Source organism: Panthera leo, chromosome A2, assembly GCF_018350215.1.
Source record: "Panthera leo isolate Ple1 chromosome A2, P.leo_Ple1_pat1.1, whole genome shotgun sequence".
In the NCBI taxonomy this organism is placed as follows: domain Eukaryota; kingdom Metazoa; phylum Chordata; class Mammalia; order Carnivora; family Felidae; genus Panthera; species Panthera leo.
Window position 1 is genome coordinate 6,101,925 of NC_056680.1, and position 20,150 is coordinate 6,122,074.

General features: G+C 61.4%; 1 protein-coding gene across 4 annotated transcripts; it reads right to left on the reverse strand.

Annotated features, from left to right (window-relative positions):
- Positions 1–673: 673 nt before the first annotated feature.
- CAMSAP3 (calmodulin regulated spectrin associated protein family member 3) lies at positions 674–15,418 on the reverse strand. 4 transcript variants are annotated; one of them, XM_042928273.1, is made up of 19 exons: positions 15,208–15,418; positions 9,509–9,762; positions 9,052–9,174; positions 8,877–8,972; positions 8,677–8,709; positions 7,743–7,790; positions 7,353–7,491; positions 6,600–6,739; positions 6,422–6,515; positions 6,295–6,349; positions 6,080–6,153; positions 5,759–5,828; positions 4,225–5,662; positions 2,839–2,978; positions 2,460–2,758; positions 1,884–1,983; positions 1,514–1,626; positions 1,305–1,423; positions 674–1,205 (listed from the first exon to the last, which is right to left on the reverse strand). In XM_042928273.1, exons 1-19 carry the CDS (start codon positions 15,353–15,355, stop codon positions 900–902), a joined length of 3,789 nt encoding a protein of 1,262 aa, XP_042784207.1. In that variant the 5' UTR covers positions 15,356–15,418; the 3' UTR covers positions 674–899. The 4 variants fall into 4 exon arrangements, with proteins under 4 accessions (XP_042784207.1, XP_042784208.1, XP_042784209.1 ...); XM_042928274.1 differs by lacking the exon at positions 8,677–8,709; XM_042928275.1 differs by lacking the exon at positions 7,743–7,790.
- Between the last annotated feature and the right edge of the window lie 4,732 nt (positions 15,419–20,150).

Below are 20,150 nucleotides of genomic sequence, written 5' to 3' on the forward strand. Positions count from 1 at the left end.
TTAAGGGATTTTAAGCATCAAGAGACATAATCAGATTTGTGCTCTGAACAGGCCATGTGGGCTGTGGGGGATTGGTTGGTGGCGGGAGGTGACCGGTGGGGGGGGGAGGCCCGGGTTGGTGGCCTGGACTGGGGGCCAGTTATGGGGATGGAGAGAGGCTAGCGAGACAGAAGCGGCCATTAGGTGAACTGTGCAGTGTCGGGTGGGGTTGGGGAAGCCGGTCCTGTGTCTGGGCCACACAGACCAGCAGCTCAGGCGGGCTCGAGCTTACGGCCTAGGGCCTACATCCGAGCCATCCCCAGCGATGCCAAGGGCACACCTGGACCCTTGGGTGTGGGGCTCATAGGAGAGAAACACGGGAATCCTTTCCAGAGGCCGAAATGGGGGCAGGCGGCTGGAGGAGAGAAGGTCAAGCTTAGCAGCTGGCCACAGACCAAGTGCCAGAAGAGGCCAGTAACATCCGCACGGAGGAGGGAAGTGCAGTGAGCGGTGGGTGGGGAAGCCACGGGGAGAGGCTGGTCAAGAGGCAGCCAAGGAGCAGCCACGAGGGGCCTTGGCATGAGCCGCATCAGGGCTCTTGAGGCGGCAGGACATGGCGGGCGAGGCTGGAAAACCCCCTCAGAGAGGTCACTGGACGCCCCAGCCAGCCTCAGGGAGATGCCAGCACTCGAGCTCTTTCTAAATTATTTTATTCAAGAAGGTGGGAAGGACAGACAGGGGACTGAGCTGAGCCCTGAGTCCCTGAACCTCCCAGCTCAGCCCCCACAGCAGGACAGGACAGAAGTTAGGGGGTAGGGACTCCAGCCCTACCCAGACAAGGTTGGGGACAGACGAGACCCAGGAATGCCAACTGATTGTCCTCCAGGCTGTCCTCTGCCCTGGGAACCAGCGGGGCGAGGCTACTTGGGGGTGCTGCTGCCCTTCTTGGGGGTGGTGGGCTTCTTGCTCTGCCAGAGGTGGCCCTGGATGGTGAAGGCGTCTACACTCATGGACATGGTCTTGGCAGGGATCTGGGTAAAGCGCTTGCGGTCCGAGTTGTACTTGTAGATGCCCTCGACCATGGCGGGCGTGACTGTGCGGGGGCCGTAGCCGGCCAGCCGCGTCAGCTCCTCTGTCTCCCCGGACAACGTGTAGAGGGCCCGGAACTGGCAGCTCGAGTCGCGGAAGAGGATCAGGAAGTGATTGGCCTTGCTCTTCTCAATTTCCTGGTCGGGTGGTGGAAGCGGTTCACCGGGGGTGGGGGGGGGTGGGCGGCAGGGCCCCAGCCCGCCCGCCCCCACTGCCAGCCCCGGGCACGGGCTCACCTCCAGAATGCGGTTCTTCTGCGGTTCGTTTACCTTGCCCGCGAGGCAGCAGTGCGACAGGGCATTGTGGATGATGAACTTGTTGGACTTGGCGCTGGGCTCCTTGTACAGCCGCGGACCTGGGGTGGGAGGCGGGCAGGGTGGTCAGCGGGGGTGATGGGGGGCAGGCAGGGCCTGGCCGGGCGCTCGCGATCTCCGGCCCCACCTACCTGTGTACTCGGGCACCGACGCCGGGGACGAGGCGTTGCTCCCGTTCTCCCAGTCGCGTTCCCGGCTACCAGGCAGGCGGCTCGGGGACATGAGGCCGGATGGGGATGGAGCCCTGTGGGGGGACAGGAAGGGATGGGGATGCACTCGGTGGTGGGTGAAGCCTTCCCACGCACAGAGGGACCGGGGAAGGGCCGAGCCCAGAACACCGCACAACGGGAGGCAGGTGCACCTGCCGGAGCCCTGCTCAAGTGCAGAGAGGACAGAGCCCCACTCGGCCTCGAACGTGTCCTCTAATCCCTTCGGCGGAAGAGAACACACAGACTTGGGGCACCTGAGACGCGGGCACCTGCCCGCCCTGGCCAAACTCACCGAGACGTCGGCCTCTTCACGCCAAGATTATTGGGGGCCTCGTTGGCCACGGTTGACAGTGACAGGGTGGACTGAGAGTAGACTTTGCTGAGCCGGGAGCCTGGGAGAAGATGGCACGGAGTCATCCCCACCCAAAGCCCCTGGTGTCCCCAAATGCCTGGGGGGAGGACCTTACCTGGTAGGCTGTGGAGGGCACGTGGGGTCAGCCTTTCCCAAGACCCTCACCCTGTGCCTTCCAACTGAGACCTCCCCCTACCCACGGGGGCAGGAGCTGTGCCCAGCGGGCTGTGGGGAAACCCCCACTAGAAAGCTGTTGCCCCTGAACGTACCCGAGGGGGCCTCATCCACGAAGCCCCGGAGACAACTCTGGGCCAGCTCTGCCCAACACGCCTTACCCCCACTGTAGCCCCCACACCCCTCTGGAAGTCTAAAGGGCATGGGCAAGGCCCCCGTCACCCCACGCACAGTCCTCCCCTCTGCCACATACTCGGGGGTGGGGGCGGTCTCCACAGCCCTGGAAAAGGGCACTGAGCGGGCACCATCCCTGCGCCCCACCCCTCCCTACGGGCTCCTTACCCAGCAGGCCACGGGCAGGGCTTCGTGCCAGGGCCGAGTCGTCACAGCAACCGGAGCGCGGCCGGGGGCCCCTCCGCCCGCCCCGGCCCGGCCCCCCGGTCCCCGCAGCCCGTGGCCGTAGCACTTTGTCAAGGTCGTCCATCAGCTTCAGCTGGGCCCGGCGTTCATACTCGAGCCGGGTGAACTCCCCCCTCCTGGGGCCCACCTCCTCCTCGACGGGGGCCCTGGCGGCAGGGGCCGGGGTCGCTGCAGGAGCTGGGGGGGCTGGAGGGCCCGGGGCCGCCTCCTCCTGGGCCAGCCTGCAGACCGAGAGTTATCAAGCGGTCAGACAGGCCGCGGGTTCGCGGGGGGCCGGGGGCCCGGGCAGCACTCCACTCACCGGGCAGCCTCTTCCCTCCGCTGCTCCTTCTCGGCCTCCTGCCACTGCTTCCGCCGCCGAGCCTCCTCCGCCCGCCGCTGCTGCCGTTCCAGCAGGCTGGCCCGCTTTTGGGCCATCTCGTCCTCGGGCTTGTCTTCATCCTGGGGGCAGGCTCGGAGTCCGGCTGGCCGTCCCTCCCCTGGTACGTCCATCAACCCAGCCTGGCAACCACTCACCCACCCTTCCGATTTTGTAATTGGGCTGAGGGCATCCCCTTGGCTCCTGCTTCGTGCAGAGTTCTACGTGCGGCACAGGGACCAGAGTGGACCCGGGTGCTGTTCGCACAGAGCACTTAACCCAGGGCGGGAGACGACCTGATACATCAGAAGCAGCTACCAGTCTGGGGCACCTGGGAGGCTCAGTGGGTTAAGCATCTGATTCTTGGTTCTGGCTCAGGTCATGATCTCACAGTTCATGAGTTTGAGCCCCGCATCAGGCTTTGCACTGACAGTGGGAAGCCTGCTTGGGATTCTCTCTCTCTCTCTCTCTCTCTGCCCCTCCCTCACTCTCCCTTCTCTCTCTCAAAATAAAGAAAAACTTAAAAAATATTAAAACAAAACAGCTACCAGTCTACAGGGCAGGGAGGGATCCATCCCAGCCTGGGGCACTAAGCAAGGCTTCTTGGAGAAGGTGACCAGGGAGAGAGAATGACAAGAAGGCGAGAGGTAAAGAGAGTATCCCAGGCAAGAGGGAACAGCAAATGCAAAAGCCCTGAGGCTAGAACAAGCCTAGCAGGCCTGGAATGGGGAGGCCGGTGTGGCTGGGATGTGTGTGTGTGGGGGGTGGCCTGGGAGGGTCAGAGGTGGGCAGAGCCTAAGGCCACAGAAGGACTTTTATTCTAAGAGCAAGGGGAGCTACCGAAGGGTTTAAACGGATTGACAAGGTCCAGTTCATAGTAAAAAAAAAAAAATCTCTCTGGCTGCTCAGTTGAAGATGGCCAAGGATGGAGGGGTGGGGTGGACAGCAGAGGCCGTTCAAGATGCGGGTGCAGGTGTCCAGGTGAGAGCACCGGGCCAGGCTGGGGGTGCCGTGAGGATGGGGAACAGGGACCAGACATGGGAGAGCGGGGAGGGGAACCGGCAGGGCCGAGGTGGGCAGAGCGTGAAGGAGAGCAGGAGACAGAAGGAAATGGAAGACCCCAGCCCTGCTTATCCGCCCGCCCCTGTCCGTCTGTCACCCACCCGTCTGTCCACCCACACCCACCCAGTCCATCTGTCTATCCACCCACCCACCCATCTATCCATCTGGCCACGCCCACCTTGTCCTTGCCCACTCCCACCTGGCTCTCTGCCTCCACCCCTGTGCCCACCCACCCCGCCCCTTCCCCAACCTGCTTCGGTGACTCACCTTGTAGAAGAATCCCAGCCCGGCCCGGGGCTCTCCCTCCGAAGACGCCTCCTCCTCTAAGGAATCCTCAGCACCAGGGGGGCTCCCGTCTCCCTCGTCCTCGGCCGTGGGCTCTTCCAGGCTGCCCAGTGGGATCTCGATGAGGCCAGGCCGGGCCGCGGGCTCCTCTGGAGGCGACCCCTCCGCCAGGAGGATAGAGGAACGGGTCTGCACGGGCACCTGGCTTGGCGAGAACTTGCGCAGGTGGGGGAGGCTGTCTACATCATGGGGAGGCGTGAGCACTCTCGTCAGGGGAGCCAGCCGCAGCTCCGCCGGCCGTGCGTGTTTCGGGCTTCGGGGTGTCGGGCTGGGGCCGGGCCCGGGGCTGCGCCGGGCAGCCGGGGCGCGCCGAGCAGGGCTGGGAGATGCGGCTTTGGGACCCACCGTGGGACCAGGGATGACCCACGCGGCGGGCGGCGGGGCAGGCCCGGGGGCCTCGGGCGGAGCCAGGAGCCGCTGCTGCTGGTCCGTGAGCCTCTGCATGTCCCGCTGCAGTGAGCTCAGCGCAGCGCTTAACTTGCTGACCGCCCGGTTATAGTCCCCCAGCCCCTCGGGGGGCACTGGGCCCAGTTCGGGTGAGAAGGTCACTGCCTTGGGCCGCGGGGATGGCTCGCCCTGGCCCTCACCCGCCGGCCGCTCCCCACCGGGGACTGGGCCTGGCTCCGCCTCTGCCTCCGCCTCCCCTCCGGCCTCCCGAGGCTGCACCTGCAGGAAAGCGCTCTTGCCCAGTCGCTGGCGGTGCTTGGCAAAGATGGCCTCGATCCGTCGCTTCTGAGCCTCTATGGCCCGCCGTTTCTCCTCCAGCCGGGCTCCCAGCTCGCTCATCTCGGAGCTCAGGGCCTCTGGTGCCGCGGGGGTGGCCGTCGGGGACCCTGCCTCGGCCTCAGCCCTCACCAGCTGCTTCTTGCGTTCAGCAAAGCTGGTCATCTTCACTTCGGAGTTGTTGGCCGCTGGGGACGAAGCCACCGCCTTCGGGGAGCCCTCGGATAGGGCCGACGGTTTCGACACCTCCGCCACCGTGCAGGGAGACGGTTTCAAGGGGGCCTCGGGGTGGGGCACGTAGGCGGGTGCTTTGGAGGCCCCCTCGAGTGGGTAGGAGGAAGCCAGCGGCAGTTTGGAGGGCCCCTCGGGGGAGTGGAGGTAGAAGCTGCCGTCGGCAGCCCCATCTGGGAGCAGCCGGGGCTCGGCACTGTGGATGATCTGCAGGGCCTCCTCGATGGTAGGCAGGTCGCCAGGCTCCGGGGCTGGCTGCACGGGGGTCCGGGCTGGCACAGGGCGCGGGGGGCCCAGGCTGTCTGAGCTGACCGAGCGGAGTAGGACGGGGTCTCCCATGACGACATCCACGTCGCTGTCCAGGCCAAAGGGGGTGCTGAACGACACTGCCTGGGAGAGGGGACGGCTGGGCGGCAGGAGGGAGGGGTCAGCCCCTGGGACAAGCCCCGGCCCCACCCCTGCCCAGCCTGCTCCACCGGCCAGGCCCCTGAGACGCACTCACCTGAGCTGACGGTTCCAGGCCTTGCCGAGGGCCTCCATGTGGGACATGGACGGGGAGGACTTCAGTGAGCCTGGGGAGGGGTGGTAAGTGGTCATTCAGTGGCCACTACGGCGCTGGGCACCCTGGGTGGGGTCTGCCGGGGGGTGTCACTGATGGGCATTATGTGGACAGATAGCTGGGGGCCACTGTGGGGGTGAGTGTCACCACCGGGTCATTCAGGCGCCTGAGGGACCCAGTGGAAGGATCAGGAGGAGAGACAAAGTCAGCCGGGGTAGTGGCTGCGTAGGGGTCTCCAGTGACAAGTTGTACCCCTGCCCTCACCTGTGGATCCACGGAGTGGGGACTGGGAGCCGCCGGGTGACAGGAGTGGGTGGCGGAAATTGAAGACAGGAGAACTGCCAAGAGATGCACGTCAGCCAAGGGCCCCTCCCTGCCCCGCCCCTGCTCACCTCTCCCAGGAGCCGAGAACAGAGAGCATCCCCTAGCCCTGTCACAGGGCCACGGCCACGGAGACTCACCCAATGGGGAAACCGTACCTGCAGCCACTGCTGTTCTGGGCGGAAGAGGCCTCCGTGGCCCGGGGGGAGGCCGCTGCAGCAGAGAGAGGAGGGTCAGGCAGGCCTGGCCTCCCTACCCCGCCCCACACCCCGGGCCAGGCCTCACCATGACCATCAGGAAGGTCCTTAGCCTGCACGAAATCAGGTTTCAGCACCTCAAAGCACATGAACATCTCGGCGAGCAGCACCACCAGGTTGATCTGGAGGCAGAAGGCGGGGTCAGCCACTGGGACCCACGGCCCCGGACGCCAGCCTCGGCCCACGAGGCCTCGAGACGGCCTTACCTTGAGGGGCGGTGGGACATACAGCAGGTCCTCGAGGGACAGTGGGCAGCCACGAGGAAGGCGGGAGGCACAGAAATCCTGCACCAGCTGGAGGTTGTAGAGGCTGTCCGCCACAGACATGGGGTCCTTGAGGCACACCTCTGTGGGGACAGGATACCTGGGTCCCCAGCTCTATGCGGAGGAGGACGGGGCCCTGGGGAAGCGAGGGCCCAGCAGGCGACACGCACAGAGGCTCTCCTACGGGCCGGGCCTCAGGCCAGGTGCCCTTTACAAAGCGGATACTACAACGGGCTGTTCCTCGGCCTCTGCAACTATTCCCAGCTGCCGGGAGAACTCGTGCCCCAGGAACTCAAGTCAGAAAGCTTCTCCTAACTACCTCGCCCTCCCTCAGAGCACCTAACGTCCAGAATGTTTTTCTGGATGAAGTTATTGTCTTTCTCTCCCAACCAGGATGTGAGCTGCCTGAGGTCAGGAGCATGTCCGTATTGTGCACCCTGGGTCTCCGGCACCTAAAACGGGAGCTGGCACACAGCTTGCATTCTATAAATATCTGCTGCAGGCGTGAATTCTATGAAGCACAGAGAAGTTTAGACACTTGCGCAAGGTCACACAGCTAACGAGGGGAAGAAATGTTCAAACGCAGGTCTGCCAGTTCTGAAAGCTGCACTCCTAATCACCGCGGCACTCTGGGGCAGATGCCTGGGTGTCGAGCGAGCTCCCACGGACAGGTGCGGCCCAGGCCCACTCACTCACCCTCGAGTCGCAGGAGCTGGGGACAATAGCAGTGGATGGTGGCGGCCAGCGCGGCCCCACTCGCCAGATCCTGGAGGGTGGTCACGGTTGGAAAGCAGGGGGCGCGTCGGGCCACAGCTCGGTCCTTGCGGTATCGGATCTGTGGGTGGGATCCGGGTTAGGTCAGAGGTCAGGCCGGCCCCCGGGGCAGCGGTCATGCAGGCTGGGTGGGGAGGCCTGGGGTTTCCGCCGTGAGGGGGCGTGAAGCTGGGGGTCCCAGAGCCAGAGTGGGGCCAGCCTGGAGCAGGGGAAGGGCAGCAGCAAGAGGCAAAGGAAGTGTCTGCGAGCAGCCAGGCCAGCAGCGAGGGCTGGGGCAGGACTCCTGGGACCCCGGGGCGGGGGATACATTACCATGGGGGGTTTGCTCCCCGACTCCTTCAAACAGAAGGCAATTGCGTGCTGGGGGGAGAGGAGCAGCCGTCAGCGGGGCGGGAGGGGCGCTGACTTGCTGGGCCCCCAAGCACACCTCCAGGGGAGGGGAGAGAGAGCCCTGACTCCTGTCACGAGCCTTGGCCGTCCAGCTCCCTGACTGCGCTCTGGCCGGCTTTGGGGACCCCAGCTCCTCCCAGCCTGGAGGGACCCCACACAGCCAGCCTCCCATGCAGGGCATCATCACCCCCCCCACAAAAGACCCAGGCCCCAGCTCGGGGAGGGGTTGCGGAGGAAGCGGGGAGGCAGAAGGAGAGGAGCCCCCAACCCAGGCCACAGAGTGGAAGGAGGGAGGCTCCAGAGTGAGCAGAGGTGGGACTCCGTCCACCCGAAGCCCCCACTGGCAGTGGCCACTCGCCCCTTGTGTTTCAGGGATGGACGCCCCCTCCCACCCAAGCTGGGCTTGTCCGCAGGGAAAGTGGAGTCTTAGGAAGGTTCTTCTACCTTCTTCTGGGTCTGGGGGCCTTCCTCTTGGCTAAGGGGTCAGGATCCACATGCCTGATGGGCTAGGGACCCCCTTCAGGGGTGCCGGAAGTCTCCCGCCTCAGCAAAGATGAACGAGCCCAGAAGCTCTGCCCTCTTGATTACTGGGAGGAGAGGCTCATTCCCTCCCATCCCCCCCCACCCCCGCCTCCCCGGTCAGGTAACTGGGGAGTGATCTGCCTTCTCAGTTAACACGCTTCTCTTCTCTTGGTCTACGGAGAGGTTCCCTCTGTCCCCCAGGGCCGGGGTCCCATATCCTCTGCTCACAGCTGGGAGGAGGTAGGAGAGGGAGCGGACAGGCAGGCAGAACAGACAAGACAGACCAAGCGACAAGCGAGGCAGGCAGACGGGGCGGAGGAACAGCCCCACTTACAGGAACCAGCTTCCAGTACCAGCGTGTGGGGCACTGATGCCAGAGAGGCAGAGGGGAGAGCAGTGGGAGAGGCACAGGGGAGACGGCAGAAAGAGAGAGAGAGTCACCTCCGGCCCCCCCAGTGCAGCCCTTCACCTCCCACCCAGCCCTCCCTCCGACCGTCCTCGTGTCCGTCCATTCGTCCGTCGCCCTAGTCTCACCGAGGGCTGTGCGGGGGCCACCCCATCTGCAGGGGCCGCGGGAGAGGCTCTCTGGGCAGCTTCCTGCTCAGTCTTCTCCTGCAACCGCCGGATGGTCTGGGGAGCAGGGAGAGGTCAGCACTGTGCTCCCTGGGCAATGCCGGCCCCCAGCCCATGCCTGCCTGACCCCACCTACCGTGTCCACCCAGAAAAGGAGCTTGTGCTCCAAGCTGGCCAGGGCCAAGGGACCGGGCAGTGTCTTTGTCCACTCGAAGGCGAAGGCAACCATGAGGGCGTCAATGACAGCTAGGTGGGCTCCCTGTGCAGGGAAGGGCTCAAGGGTGAGACCACAGCGAGGGATGGGGGTTCCCCTGGCCGCCTCTGAGGGAGAACCAGAGGAAGAACCTCAAGGTGTGTGGGGAGGGGCCTGAAGTAGGAGGGGCTTTGGGGATGAGCCGGGGTTAGTGGGTGGGGCTTCGGGGAAGGAGCCAGGACAGGGGTCCGGGAAGAACCACTCCTGGTGGGCCCTGTCCTCAAGCGCGTCCTCAAGGACCAGGGTGGCGTCTCTGGGGAGGAGCCAGGCCTGGTGGGAGGAGCCTGGGGGAGGAGCCGCGTCTGGTGGGCGGGGCCTGACGGACCGGGGCGGGGCCTACCATGAGGATAGGCTGATGCCTCAAGTCGGCCTCCTGCACGGGACGCTCGGGCAGCGCGGGCACCGTGCCCCTCCGCGCCAGCAGGGCCAGCAGCGCGGAGGGACTGGGGGGGGTCTCGAGCTGCGGCAGCACCTGGCGCCAGGCCCGGCAGTAGAGCTCGGCCGAGAGCAGCAGCCGTGTCACCGGGGGCTTCACGTGCTCCTGTGCGTACTGGTCGGTGTAGAAGGGCTCCCACAGCTCCGAGGGCACATGCTCTGCGGGGCGAGGGGGGTGACGGCGGGTCAGGGCCCAGGCATGCGTTAGAGGACGGCACAGGACGGGGAGGCTAGGGGACCCGGGCGCGGGTGTGCGGGAGTTCGCCACAGGAAGGGGCTCCAGGCAGAGGGGCAAAGGCCAGGAGGTGGGACAGGCAGTGCCTGGGGGGTGGGGGAAGGGCAGTTCTGGAAGGGGAGAGGCCACCCGCGCAGGGGCTTGTTGGGAGGGCGGTGGTCTTGCAGGCCCTCCGAGGAGAACAACAACGACCACAAGATCCCTTAATCCACCTAACTCCCCGGGTGCCCTGCAGGCCTAGGAAGCAGCAGCCAGGGCACAAGTGGTAACTCCAGAAACTGAGGCACAGAGAACGAAAGCAACCTGCCTAAGGCCACACAGCTGGCCAGTGCCGGCACTGGGATTCAAACTCAGGCCTTTAGCAGCCCCCCCGCACCCTCTGTCAGCTTGGAAGCGGGGGTGGGATGAACTGTGGAGTCGGGGGTCTGGCAGGCGGGCCAGGGAACCGGAAAGCTGGCCAGACTGCAGACCTTCTGAGGGGGGTGAACGGTCGGAACCTGGCGACTGAAGGGAGGAGGCAGGGGAGGGACAAGGAAGCGTCCAGGGCCCCATCAGGTGTGAGTGGGAAGGTGGGGGTACAGGCGGTGAGGCAGCAAAAGCGGAGCATGAGGGGCCGGGGCTCTGGAGAGAGGTGAGATCACCTTGCAGAGGCGGCCACAAACCCCCTGAAGACGTTGAATGAGACGGGCAGGGCAGGGAGAGGCTTGAGGAAGCCCCATGTGGGGGGATGGGGGGGGCACGGAACCCCAAGCAGGATCCATGGGTGGGGAACAGAAAGACCAGAATAAGTCACCAGGACGATTCTCTGGGAGGGTCCAGGAGGAGGTGACTGAGGCCAGCCTAGGGGACCTGCCCTCGTGGGGGTCTTTCAGGGAGGCCCTAACTCTTATTCCAACCAGAACAGCTGTTTTGTCTATTGGGGTTCTACGTGTCTGAAATAACGGGAGGGGGCAGATTTCTACCGCTTAAAAACATCGGCACACAACACACCAGGCCTTTCTCACGCGCCTGTCTTCACAGCCAGGCTCCCCGGAGACCCCCTGCCCTCACCTATAAGGACCCAGGCTTCCTTGCCTTCACTCCACCCCGCCCCCTGAAGTCACACTTGACCTTCCCACGTAATGCTCCACCCCTGTGGATAGCTGTGTGCACTCTCTGAACAGACTTCTCCTTCCACCCGACCCCCGCCCCAACCTGCCCTCCCAGCTCCCAGCCTCCCCAAGGCCAGCAGCGGCCCTCCAACGCACGGCTGTGGGCTGTGTCTTGCCTGGGCGCTCTGCCCAGCACCTCCTTGTTCCGGAAACCTTCCTCCCCCGGCATCTCCCCGCTTTCCATCTTTTTCTCTGTCCCACCACTCCAGCCAGGCCTCTTCCCCTCGTGCCCCTTCAATGCCAGGTTCCTGACAGCTCGGTCGGAACAGCCCTGTAAGTGGATACGTGCACCCCCCCACCCCTGCCTGCCAGCCCGCCCGCCCAGTGATAGCTTCCGTGGCCATCTGAGCACCGCCACCTGCTGCAGCCCAGGCCGTGTGTCCCACTGCCCTCTGGGCATCTCCCATGATGCTCGGTACCTTGCTCCAAACCTTCTCCTTCTCTCTCGGAGAGAAATGGAGGTAAGAAATCAACATCCCTCCTCCCCCTCCTTCCCCTCCAACACCTAAGGTCCTCTGCTTTCATTCTCCTGGCATCTCCCCAACCCACACCCTGTTCCCCGTCCCCCCAGCCCCTGCTCATTTCCTGCTCCCACTGGCAAAATTAAACGAGTTTCTTTCCTGCAGGACTTGTCAGGGCCTTCGAGATGAAAACACGTGAGCTAGGGCTACCCAACAGCTCATGTTTATCAAGCGCTTCCTCTATGCCTCTATACCGCAACACGGCCGGCACTTGGAGGTGGATAATTCTTTGTGTCTCACAGGGGGCGGGGTAGGCTGTCCGGTGCTCCAGGATGGTCAGCAGAGTCCCTGGTCTCTAGTCACAAAACGCCAGTAACACCCTCCTTCCCAAGCAGTGACAACCAAAAAGGTCTCTAGACACTATCAAAGGTCTCCTGGAAGGCAAAACCACCCCCGGGGTTCAGAGCCACCGCTCTCTACTAAAAATGTTTATCGATCATTTACCATCGGATAGTGCTGGCCGACAGAAATACAATTTGACCCGCATATGTAGTTTCAAATTATTTTCTAATGTTTATTCATTTTTAACAGAGAGAGAGAAACAGAGCACGAGCAGGGGAGGGGCGGAGAGAGAGGGAGACACAGAATCCGAAGCAGGCTCCGGGCTCCGAGCTATCAGCAACTCAAACTCATGCTCAAACTCATGAGCCACGAGATCATGACCTGAGCCCAAGTCAGACGCTCAACCGACAGAGCCACCCAGGCGCCCCAACCCAAACATGTAGTTTTAAACTTTCTAGGAGCCACATTAAAAAGGTAGAAATGGGGGGCATCTGGGTGGCTCCGTCGATGAAGCGATCGACTTCGGCTCAGGTCATCATGATCTCACAGTTCGTGGATAAGAGCCCTGCATCGGGCTCCGTGCTAACAGTGCACGGCCTGCTTGGGATTCTCTCCCTCTCCCTCTGCCCCTCCCCAACTCGCGCTTTCTCTCTCTCAAAAATAAATAAATAAACTAAAAAAAAAAAGAAATGGATAATTACCTTAGTATATATTTAACACAATATATATCTGATACTATCATTTCAACAATTGACATAAAAACATTATTAGTGAGGTATTTCACTTTTTTTTTTTTTTGTATCAAGTCTTCAGAAGCCACTGTGTGTTTTTTACATTCATAGCACATCACGATGAACACGGGCCACGCGTGGCCGTGGCTACCAGACCGGACCACACAGCTCTACAGCGCCTCTGACATACACGGCCACCTCGTATGCGTTCGCTCGTGTAATCCTCACGACACTTATTCTTATCCCCACTGTACAGATGAGAAAACCAAGGCCCAGAGAGCTAACTCGCCCAGGATCACACCGCTAATAAACATCCGAGCTCACGTGAACCCAGTTTCCCTATGGGTCAGAGTGACGTTCAGGCGTAAGGGACTTAGGTGGTGTCTCCCTAAGACACCCTTTCTTAGGGTAGAGATAGCACCCTTTCTTATCTCTGAGCTTCGGTCCCACAGAGGCCACCTGCCGGCACTCGTGCCCAGCCTCCTTACACCTGTGCCCCAGGCTGCCAGAACCACCTCCCCCCCCCACCATTCCCCAGGGGGCAACTGCATAGCTGATCTCATTTTGTCAGTCCCCAAACCCGGTCCATGGCTCCCCAGCGCCCTCACATCCCCCCCCCTCCCGGCCACAGTTCAAGAGGCCCCCTGTCCCGCCAGCCTCTCTCATCTCCCCCCTCCCTGGGCCCCCACCCCACCACTGGGCCCCGCACATTTTTCTCTGAGAACTCCCTGATGCGCCAACCCCCAGGCCTTTTCACATGTGGTCTCCCCCTGGCAAACTCCTATGCGTCCCTCAAGGTTCAAACTTTCCCTTCCCTCCCCTCCCCTCCCCGGCAGAGTTCGGGGCTTTCCTCCCCCAGCCCCACTGCACGCCTCTACAACACAGACCTTATCACCCTAAGCAGCCGAGATCTGGTTTCGTGTCCCATCCCCCATTTTCCCAACTCCACCCCCATCGCTCTGTCCCGGCACCAGCCTGGCACCCAACAGGCATCAGTAAAAAGTCCCAGAGTTCGTGAATCAAGCAGAGCTCTGTGGCCCACTTCCCCCTCTGGGCCAGGCGTCCCACCTTCCTCAGCCCCCTCTGCTTAGAAAAGGTGGGTACGAGGCCGACTGAATGTGACCCTCACCCTGACCCTCACCCTCGGGGAGGAGATCGCACAGTGCAGGGAGCTGGGTCAGGGAGAACAGGACTGGGTGAGTCGGGGCATCTCCTCAGGAGACCTCCCTTTCCTTTCTATGAAATGGGACGGCATTTTCTGCTCCATGATAATATTAATGTTATTAATAACAGTGCCACAACGGGTCACAGCAGCAGTGACAGCGAGTAGCTGTTTACCAGGCACTGTGCGCCAGAACCAATCTGAGGTCTGCTGTCCAGCAACCTTGTGAGGAAGGTGCCGGGATCCCAGCCGCCCGAGCACTGCCCTGGCACTTAGTGGGTGCCCCACAGACATTTGTGAAACGGATAAATGAGTGAACATAAATGCCTTCTTACACACAGGGGAAACAGACGCTCAGAGAATTGACATAATTTGTCCATAACCCGGTGGAGCTGGGACTTAAGCCCAACTCTGATTCCCAAAGTCGAGCCTTCTAACCAAGGCCACATAACCCGAGACAGGAGAGGCTGGGGCAGACCCAGATCTCTGCCTACCAGCCCCCTTTCTTCCTCAAGCAGATTCTCAGGGAAAGGCAGGCCCCAGAGTGGACCCTGCATGGGAGGGTGTTGGGAGAAAGACACAGGCTTGGGCGGACCCAGGAGATGGGCAGCTGTCCCCGAGCCCCACACCCAGAACAGGTTGATCTGGGAAGGCCACTGAAGGGGAGGGGGGGATGGGCTGTGCTCAGCAGGTGCCAAGACCAGTGGCCAGGCGGGTGGGAGAGCAGGCGTCCCCCTTAGGACGCCTGGGAAGGCCCAGACCTTAATTAACCCCGCCTGCCCCACAGAAGGCCCTGGCTCCCAGCTCTGGCCTGGGTGGTGGGGCTGCCCTAGGGCCCTGACTTTGCCCACACGCGCCCTTGAATCCCGGGGACCCACCCGCACCCCTCCCCCTTGGGTTGGCCTGACTTCCCCACACACGTGGCCCTAGGGGAGGGCTGGAGGCTCTGCCCCGGGTGGGAGAAGGCCTTACACCTGCGCCCCCACCCCCGCCGATCTCGGACAAGCCAATTCCCTTCTGGGCTCCCAGGCAAAATGGGGTAATAAGTCACAGCTGCCAGCCGCTGGCCGGGGCCATGGAGGCGAAAGAAGAGGCTCCCAGAGATGGCCTCGCCGCCCGCAGCGCAGGGAGGGCTGACGCGGGGTGTGGGTTCGGCTGCGGGGCGGTGGGGGGGGGGGGGTCCTCGGGGGCGCGTGATGTGAATGTGTAAAGGGGGGGTAGGGCGTGCAAGGCCCGCCCGGGAGACCCCGCCCCGCTCACCTGGGCTCCCGGACGCCGGGGTCCCGGCGCGGATCTGGGCCGCCGGCCCCACCCCCACCGCGCTCCCGCAGCCGGGCGGGCAAAGTCCACCGCCCGGGCCGAGCAGGAAGCCCGGAGGCCCGGCGCGGCGGGGCCCGAGCCCGGGCCCCCCCCACACACACACACACCCGGCGGCCGGCGCTATTGTTCCCACGGCCCCGGCCTCCGCGGCCCGGCGCCCCGCCCCCCGCACCTGCCGCCCCTGCCGCCCCCGGCCCGGTACCTGCGCCCCCGAACGCGGCCCGCAGCACCCACGCCAGGCTGGCCGCCGCCTTGGCCCGCGAGAAATCGTACTGGTCCAGCGACTTGATCTCGGGCACCAGGAAGGTCCTCCTCAGCGGCCCGGGCCCGGGGGGCGCCGCCTCCACCATGGCGGCGCCGGGGCTGCGGGAGCCGGCTCCGCGCTCGCTCGGGCTGGGCTGCGCCGCGCTCGCACCCGGGCCGGGCCCGCCGCCGCCGCCGCCGCCGCCGAGCCAGGTGCGGCCGCTCGCGCTCGCGACGCAGCGTCGGCCCCGCCCCGGGGCGGAGCCCAGGTGCGCCCCGCCCCCGGCCCAGACCCCGACCCGGTCCTCCCCGCCCCCCTCCGGCCTCGCCTGGCCGCCTGCAGCGGGTGGGGCGGGCCCGGACTGCGGTGTTGGCGGGAGGCTGCGGAGGAGTGCGTGTGCGTGTGCGTGTGCGCGCGTGCGCTGGGGAGGACGAGGGACCCTCTGTTTGCGGATGTGTGTGCTGGCCCGAGTGTGTACGCTTGGATGTGAACGTGAGCGTCCGTGCGTGGCTGCACCTGTGTCCGATGGCGAGTTGGGAGCGTAGAGAGTGTGTGTGTTTGTAGCAGTGTGTGCGTCTCCGAACGCATTCGGGTGGTGAACGCGCGAATTTGAGGGTGTCTGCGTGTGCTCTCTGGGTGGGCGTGTGACAGCACCTGTGTGTGTATGCGTGTGCGTCCGTGTTTTTCATGTGTGTGCAAGGATCGTATGGTGTAGGTGTCTGTGTCCAGATTATATAGTGGTGGTGAGTGTGCGTGTGCATTTGTGTTTTGTCAGTGGATTTGCGAGTGTACGTGTTTGTGAGCATCTAAGGATGTTTTGTATAAGGATGTGATCGGTGTCGATGAAGGAGCACGTGAGAGAAATTGTTTGAGAGCAGGTGTATTTATGCAGGAGTGTGTTTACTTATATCTATGAATGGGGCTAATGGCAGTTACTGGGGACACTTGCAAATGTCTGAGCCCTTTTTGTGGATATTTGTTTAATATTTGCTTGTGTCAGGGCGCCTGGGTGGCTCAGTTGGTTAAGCTCTGACTTTGGCTCAGGTCACGATCTCAGGATTTGTGAGTTCAGGCCCTGCGTCGGGCTCTGTGCTGACGGCTCGGAGCCTGGAGCCTGCTTCAGATGCTGTGTCTCCTTCTCTCTCTGCCCCTCCCCTGCTTGTGCTCTGTCTCTCTCTCTCTCTCAAAAATAAATAAATATTTAACATTTTTTTAATTGCTGTGTATTCCATTGTGTTTTTGTGTCAACACATCTGCCACGTGCTTCTCAGCTGTGTCTAATTGTGAACGCAGAATCGTGTGTTAAGTCTCTGCAGACCTGTATATCCGCGGTGTGTATAGCCGGGTGTGATCACATGTGTATAGTAAGTGCACATACGTATCTGGGTTTGTATGTTATCTTTTCACGGGAGTGTTGACACGTATGACTTTCTGCATGTTTTTGTGTGAAGCTGGTGTTTACATTTGAAGTTTGGGACGTTTGCACGGATCTGTGTGGAAGCATGAGTGTGTCAGAGTGTACATGGGTATCTGTTTTCTGAATGTAAATTGAGTATCTGAGCTTCCCTCTTTGCGTGCAGGTACATGTGCGCCTGGTGGCAAATCTAAGACTGTAGTGTGCGTGTAGGTATGCACACGCAATAAGTTAGGTTTTTCACATTTTTTAAAATTTATTATTGAGAGAGCATGAGCATGGGAGGGGCAGAGAGAGGGAGAGACACAGAATCCGAAGCGGGCTCCGGGCTCTGAGCCGTCAGCACAGAGCCCGACGCGGGGCTCGAACCCACGAACCGCGAGATCATGACCTGAGCTGAAGTCAGACGCTCAACCGACTGAGCCACCCAGGCGCCCCAAGAAGTTGGGTTTTGAATGGCTCTGTGAGTGTGTAAGGGTATGTGTGTGTACCTAGATGCAATTGAGTGCCATATATAAGTGAGGCTGGGTGGGTGAATCCCATGTAAGGGAATGTAAATGTGAGTTTCTGCATTCACAACTATAGAGGGAGTTTCATTCAACACACACACCTATACACACACAGCAATCGGGGGGCTCTTGACTCTGTAAAAAGCACAATAGCGAGTCAGTTTCCTGAGACAGCCCCCCTCTCAGGCTCAGATGGTCCCCAAAGCCTATTCTTTGTAGAAATTCCTGGGGCCCCTTAACATACATTGCACAGGTGTGTTTGAGGCATGGGTCTCATGGTCCAGAGCGTGTGACTGGAGAGGGGGTGGGTGTGCCCAAGGAGGGGAGCTGGGGCGTCGGCCCTCCTGTCTGGATGTGCCCGTGCAGGAGTGGGTGTGGGCGCACAAAGGGGCCAGTGTGTGTGTGTTTTCGTGCAGGTGTTGATATGTGCGATGCACGTGTCTCAGCTCCTGTCCCAAGCCCCCTGAATGACCTGGACACGTCCTTTCCCCACCGCGCCTTGGTTTCCCCATCGGTGGCACGGCTGGGGGGTCCGGGGCTCCTGGCAGCGGGAGGTGCCCGGGAAGGGAAGGGCACACCGTCACGGGGTGCCACTCCCATGAGCGTGGCACGTCCCGCTGGCTCACATGCGTGTTTGCTTTTCTGGGAAGGTTCTCATGACCTCTGTGGACCCCAAGGACAAACACGAGCTGGGACACACTCCTGGGGATGCTCTGTAAACACACATGCACAAGGTTCCCGCCCCGGGAGGGAACCCGCAGGCACTCGCCTGTCCTGGACTGGAGGGCCTGGGGGAGTCTGCTGGTGTCAGAGTAGGAACTGGGCACGGTGCCCCCCCCTCGGGCGCCAGGGGCCTCCTCAGGCCCAGCCCCCACACTGGGCCAACTGGAACTCCTGGCTGGGCTAGACTGCCCCACCCACACACAGCCGGCTGGAACCGAGGTCCCACCTGCCCCTGAGGGCCAGTTCCTGGGGCCCACGCAGCTCCAGACACACTGGCTCCCCTGTGAGCAGGTGGCCTCCTCCCCTCAGACCCCCCTCCGGCCCTCCCCAAGCCCTTGCCTGCCACCTCCTCCCTCACCTGGGGCTTCCTTTGGTTCTCACACCTCCTAACTCATCAGACAGGCTCTGGTTATGAAGCTGGAGGTGGGGATGACTTAGAAGGTTCATAGGTCGGAATTCAGGACTAGGTTTTGGGGAAGTGTATGAAGCCCCCAAAACTCACCCGCAAAATTCTGGATATGTGTGCACTTTGGGGATCGTGTCAACAGGTAACAGTTTTTGAGGCTATTTTATACCCAGCACGATCTCATTTAATTCTTACAACATCCCGAGCATAACAAGTATTAGACCCATTTTGCCCACAGAAAAATTGAGGCCGAGGGCCCCAAAATGACACAGCTACGAGAATGAAGGAGGCTTCGAGCCCAAGGCACCTGGATTCACCCACTGAACCACCATGCTGCCTTTCCGTTCTGAGGCTGGCCTACCTTCCCTAATCGTTCGTCACCCTCAGATGGGGTTGGATGAAGCCCGAGGCTGGGGGGCCTCCGAGCAGGGGAAGGTTGGGATCTCCCCTCAGTACCTCTCGCCCACGGTGAACTATAGTGATGGGAATTCAAGTGTGGCCACTGATGTTGTCTACCTGCCCACACAGTGTCCCGTGGCGGCCTTTCTGAAGTTTGGCCTCAGTAGAGGGAGATTATTCTCGGACTCCCCCTATCCAGGGATCTCAGGGAGACAATTCTGAAGTCTTTCAAAATAACATTAAAAAACAAAAACAAAAACAAAACAGGGGCGCCTGGGGGGCTCAGTCGGTTGAGTCTGACTTCAGCTCAGGTCATGATCTCACGGCTGATGAGTTCGAGCCCCGCGTCGGGCTCTGTACTGACAGCTCAGAGCCTGGAGCCTGTTTCAGATTCTGTGTCTCCCTCTCTCTGAGCCCCTCCCCCACTCACACTCTGTCTCTCTCTCTCTCAAAAATAAAGATTAAAAATAATTAAAAAAAAAAAATACAGGGGCGCCTGGGTGGCTCAGTCAGTTGAGCGACTGACTCTTAATTTCGGCTCAGGTCATGATCTTGAGGTTCATTAGATTGAGCCCCACGTCAACCTCTGTGCTAACAGTGTAGCCTGCTTGGAATTCTCTCTCTCCCTCTCTCTCTGCACCTTCCCAACTCATGTTCTGTCTCCTCTCTCTCTCAAAATAAATAAATAAATAAATAAATAATTTATTTTATTATTTTCTAAGTTTATTTATTTTTAAGAGAGAGAGAGGGGCAGAATGCAAGCAGGGCAGGGGGCAGAGAGAGAGGGAGACACAGAATCCGAAACAGGCTCCAGGCTCTGAGCTGTCAGCACAGAGCCCGACGCGGGGCTCAAACTCACAAACTGAGATCATGACCTGAACCGAAGTCGACTGAGCCACCCAGGCTCCCCCTGACACATGCATTTAGAAGCAATTGTTAGTACGCCAAAGAGATGACTTCAGCAGGGAAAAAATATTGGGACGATAATAAAACAAAGCAAGAGTGCGAGTGCTGAAGGCAGCTGGGGTGAGGGCTGCTTCAGCTTGGGAGGGGGAGGCGACTCTGTGGGTGGGACAGATGGACAGAGACAGGAAGAATGAAAAGGAATAGTTGTGGTGGGTGGGCGGCTTAGTCTGTTAAGCGTCCGATCCGGGTTCTAGCCTCGCATCAGGCTCTCTGCCGTCAGTGCAGAGCCTGCTTTGGATCCTCAGTCTCCCTTTTTCTCTGCTCCTCCCCCACCCTCAAAAATAAATAAACAGTAAAAAAAAAAAAAAAAAAAGGAACAGTTGTAGGAAAAGCATTCCAGGCTCAGAGAAATGCAAGAGCCCTGGGGCAGGTGCAAGCCTGGCCTCCTCAGGGAAGGTCACCGCAGGGGACGTGCAGAGAAAGCTTCTTTGAAGTGCTTCTCAAATTCTCTCCAGTGAGGAACGAGTCGCCTCCCCCCACCCAT